This window comes from Pteronotus mesoamericanus, unplaced genomic scaffold (assembly GCF_021234165.1).
Source record: "Pteronotus mesoamericanus isolate MK-2021 breed Mesoamerican mustached bat unplaced genomic scaffold, CSHL_Meso_final contig_227, whole genome shotgun sequence".
Lineage (NCBI taxonomy): Eukaryota > Metazoa > Chordata > Mammalia > Chiroptera > Mormoopidae > Pteronotus > Pteronotus mesoamericanus.
The window spans coordinates 76,193-81,014 of NW_026555094.1; the positions used below are offsets into that span (position 1 = coordinate 76,193).

Consider the following 4,822-nt stretch of genomic DNA (forward strand, 5'->3'; position numbering starts at 1 on the left):
AAAATTCAATTTTTACCTGTTTAAATACCTTAGCGTATTTTGAAAACTATTTTTTGTGCAACCAATAGAATTCATTTTCTATGTGGTAAAAATTAACGAAAATCAATGATGCCTTCCAGTATTAGTGTGAAACCTTTTTTATAAAACATGCCCACTCGTTTTTGGTTGCGGCTTCCCACCCTGTTGTATTTTCTTACTATAATAATAAAGGGTGGTGATGGCTTTAAAAACAAAACTGAGTGTTAGAGAATTACAGCCCCCATTCCCACCTCTTTTCTCCTTTCTGACACTCTGCTCTTTACCTATACTGGAGCAGGGACCCAACTGCAAAGCAAATGATAGGTACTAGGTGTTCAGGGATTGGAAGTGGAGCAAGGGGAGAGTGTCCAGTTGCCCAGAAGAGGATGAAACAATTCCCCAACCAAAAAAAAAAAAAAGAGTGGAAATTGTCAATAGCCCAACAAAATGCATCCCCCTCCTCAGTAACCAGAAAAAGGCAAAATCTAACACACGGAAAGGGGGCTACTTTTGGCTTCTGGGAGTACAAAGACAAAAAAATGAGTGACAGGACCTGATGTGGCAGGGTGAGATGGGAGTGGGGGTAAAGGAGGAGACTCGCGCTTTTGGTGGGAGTGGAAACTGGGGACCCACGCTTACTGGCGATGTGGCCCTCACGTGACCAGGAGCTGACGTGGGCAAAGGTACTTAAAGCCCTGACCGCCGTCCTCCGTCCTCCTCTGGGTACCAACTATTTCGCTGCGCACTGCCGTGCGTTTGACCCAGGCGAGGAGGAGGAGGAGAAAATTCCCCCCAGATCCGGGCAGGTGGGTGTGAGGGTGGGCATGGCCTGGCACCAACGAAAGCGGTAGTCCCGAGATGCGGGAGTCTGAGGCCGCTGGTGCCTCCGCCTCGCCCGCTTCTGGCTGGCTTTCCAGATCCCCCGTGCTCAGTCGCAGCTCCTCATTTTGGTGGGCCGCGGGGAGAGGGGGAGAGGGGGAGAAGGGAAGAGGGGGAGGGGGGACCGACTCTATACTTGGGGAGAATCCGCTTACTTCTCCAAGCCAGTGTTTTGCAGTTTTGTTTTTGACACTCAGGCCCTGCACCCCACGTCCTGTCTTGTTTTGAGAGGAGGAGGGAAGAGAAGTAAACGTGGCAGCGCAATAAGGCCAGTGGGAAAATTAGGAAAGGGTAACTGCAGGGGCACGCAATTTGCAAACAGTCCGGCAGGCTCACTCCCACTCTCACTTTGCAGCTACCCGCCCCCACCCCACCACCGTCACTGCACCTTTCCTTCCCCACCAGCCGGCTCTCTGTCCTTGGGGGTGCTGGGAAATGGGTGTGCCAGCCTCTGCAGGAGGAATGGAGGGTTTGGCACTGTGTGGGCTTCAAAGGAGGGGGGAACCCTGAAAGAATCTGATATTAAACTGCCGTGCTAACTCCCAGGCTGCTTTCCAGGGTCCACAGTCCTTCACCTCCGTTTTTGGCAGTCCTGGAAAAAGAGTTCGGGTACCCTGGTGGGAGAAATGGCGGTTAACGGAATATTTGGGTGGAGGGTGGGAGGCGGAGCCCAGAGCAGAGAAACAGTAGAAAATCACGACCCTCAAATCAAACGGGCAGACATTGGGGCTCCTGTTCTGCAAGTTAATACTAGGCCTGGGGAGTTGGGGACTGAAGGACGAGTGGTCACACGAGGAGGCACTAGATTGCTTGCCAGTAATCCTCGGTCCGGCGTCCCATCCAGCTTTCACTGCACCCTTACCCCGCCCCCTCCGGCTTCTGTGTAGGAGAAGGGGTGTGGCTGTCTGTCCCTGAGTAATGGCGGACGGGGGCGGGGGAAGAGGAAGGAGGGGCTAACGGTTGAGGGCTTGGGGAATCTGCGCTGGAGTGAGGGGTTGGGGTGGAAGGGGAGAGCTGAAAAAAAATTGAGGAGATTGAGTGGGTAGAACTATTTGTCATTCTGGTACGTGACTGCTAAAAGGCAATTATCGGGACTTGTCCTGGGTTTGTTCCATCCACCAGGTTCCAATGCCGGCTGTATTTCTGCCCTTCAGTCTGTCCTTAAGATGAAGTTCTGACAACATAAGGAGGGAGAAACAGCTCTGAATCCTCTGAGGTTAGTGTTGGGGTGAGAACTATCTGGGAACCCCTGGTGTGGGTGTGGCAGAAACCAGAGTAGATCTGGGACCAGAGGTTCCTCTTCCTCCATCTTCTTTACAAGACACTCTTGCCTTGGGCCTGTCCTTTTTGGTGCAGGTAAAGAGTGTGGCATCCATCCACCTTTTTAATTAAAGATTAGAGAAGGAAGTAATTGGGATGGAAAGAAGAGGCTTGTGAGAGAGAATTACCCACAGGGATTCAAATCTGGAAAGGAAGCAGAATCCATCTATCAAAGGCCCCAAAACACCCTTTCTGGGATCTCTCCACAGGTCTTTCTGCATTTTGGGCCTTGCACAACTACAGGCCTGTTGGAAAAAGGCAAACTAGTCCTGCTTACAGAAGATTGGTATGTGAATGAGCACCATCTGGAGACCCTCAGGGTCGTGGGGGTGGAGAATCAGAGCAGAATCTGGGATCTCTACTAAGTTTCCTGCTCTCCATCAGCTTTCCTGACAGCAGTACTGCCTCTCATCCCCCATTTAGGTGCTGGGAAATTATTTTTACATTGGGCAGGGTAGGCTAAGGATGAAGATGTAGAAAATGCTGGACAACCGGGGTCCTGAATCAGCAAACACATGCCTAGACACCTGTATCTGGGTACTAGCCAACCCACCAAGCATTATGTCCCAAACGCTTCTCTACGCTTCAATAAGCACAAAGTGAGCCAGTGCTTTAAACCTCGTTTTTATCCTTTACCCCAGGTCCTGCTTGACTTGCAGCGTCTGCAGAACTTATGAGCCTGAGCTGAAGTGCCTTGCCCTGACGTGCACACATCGTGCTTGGGCAAGCCAGCTCCACGCCCAGATCAGAGAATCATTCCAGCTACACCATGAGCCGAGTTCGGGATGCTGGCTGTGTTGCCGCTGGGATAGTAATTGGGGCAAGTGCCTGGTACTGTGTTTACAAATACACCAGGAGAAGAAACCAGACGAAGAAGAGACTGGCCAAGCCCAAGACAAGGGCTCTGGCTGGGACTGGAGCCAGGGCTAGAACCAGACTAAGGGCTGGATTCACAATAGACTTTGGGCCAGGATTTCATTCCCCAGCCCCAGTCCACACTGGTACAGAGGACAGGGCCCAGGATGAAGCCTCAGCCCTGGACGCAGCTGCACTTGAGGTAGCAGTCCCAGCTGCATCCAGTGCTGAGGCTCAGAGTGGGCCTGGGAGTCAGGCCCTGGAAGCAGAAGGGGCCTGGGTTGGGCCTCAGGCAAAATCAGTAGTAGGAGCAGAAGTGGCTTCAACAATGGCACCACCTCCCAGGGAGGCAGAGGCCTCCACAATGGCAGGGGCTCCCAAACTGGCAAATGCCCTTGGCACAGCAGAAGCTCCTAGGGCACCAGTGGTGCCTCCCAGGACACCAGCACCTACTGAAGCAGCAGAGGCTCCTGTACTATCAGGGCTTTCTGAGGCTGCAGAGGCTCCCGGGACCCTGGAGTCCCCTAAAACAGCAGCAGCTGCCAAGAAAGTGACTCCTGGGGCTCATACTGGGGCTATACCTAAGGCCGGGTCAGCAACTGGAGCTGTACCCAAAGGTGGGGCCAAGGGTGGAACCAGGTCCCGGACTGGAGGCAAGGGCAAAGGCAAGAAAAACAGCAAGGTTGAAGTAGACCAATTGGGGCTGGGATTCCGCCCTGGGGATGGGGCTGCAGCAGCTGCTGCAGCCTCTGCTAATGGGGGACAGGCTTTCCTGGTAGAGGTCCCTGATTCTGAGGATGGGGAGTCTGGGTGGACTGACACAGAGTCGGAGTCAGACTCTGAGCCTGAAAATCAGCAGAGAGGGAGAGGGAGGAGACCCTTTCCCATGCAGAAGCGCCCCTTTCCTTATGATATTGATGAGATTCTGGGTGTCCGTGATCTCAGGAAAGTACTTGCTTTGCTTCAGAAATCAGATGATCCTTTCATCCAACAGGTAGCTTTGCTCACTCTGAGCAACAATGCCAATTATTCATGCAACCAAGACACAATTCGTAAATTGGGAGGCCTCCCAATTATTGCAAACATGATCAACAAAACTGATCCCCACATTAAGGAAAAAGCCTTAATGGCCATGAATAACCTGAGTGAGAATTATGAAAATCAGGACAGGCTTCAGGTATACATGAATAAAGTGATGGATGATATCATGGCCTCAAATCTGAACTCAGCAGTACAGGTAGTTGGACTAAAATTTTTAACAAATATGACTATTACTAATGACTACCAGCACCTGCTTGTTAATTCTATTGCAAACTTTTTTCGTTTGTTATCTCAGGGAGGAGGAAAAATCAAGGTTGAGATTTTGAAAATACTTTCAAATTTTGCTGAAAATCCAGATATGTTAAAAAAACTGCTCAGTACCCAAGTGCCATCATCATTTAGTTCCCTCTATAATTCTTATGTGGAATCAGAAATTCTTATTAATGCTCTTACTCTATTTGAGATCATCTATGACAATCTCAGAGCAGAAGTATTCAACTACAGAGAATTCAATAAAGGTTCTCTTTTTTATTTATGCACTACATCTGGAGTGTGTGTTAAGAAAATTCGAGCCTTAGCAGATCATCATGACCTTTTGGTGAAAGTGAAAGTTATAAAACTAGTTGACAAATTCTGATTGGTTATGTGTCTTCAAAAGACTTGAGGAAATTCCTTGGTTTTGCAGTCTGGAAGCAATGAAAATGGAAAG

At 50.1% G+C, this 4,822-nt stretch overlaps 1 protein-coding gene across 1 annotated transcript; it reads left to right on the forward strand.

Annotated features, from left to right (window-relative positions):
- The first annotated feature begins 738 nt into the window (after positions 1–738).
- ARMCX2 (armadillo repeat containing X-linked 2) lies at positions 739–4,822 on the forward strand. Its single transcript, XM_054572253.1, has 4 exons — positions 739–824; positions 2,020–2,113; positions 2,427–2,503; positions 2,859–4,822. Exon 4 carries the CDS (start codon positions 2,987–2,989, stop codon positions 4,748–4,750), a length of 1,764 nt encoding a protein of 587 aa, XP_054428228.1. The 5' UTR covers positions 739–824; positions 2,020–2,113; positions 2,427–2,503; positions 2,859–2,986; the 3' UTR covers positions 4,751–4,822.

Coding starts and splice junctions, on each gene's coding strand:
- ARMCX2 (XM_054572253.1), top strand. CDS start 2,987: ATGAGCCGAGTTCGGGATGCTGGCTGTGTTGCCGCTGGGATAGTAATT.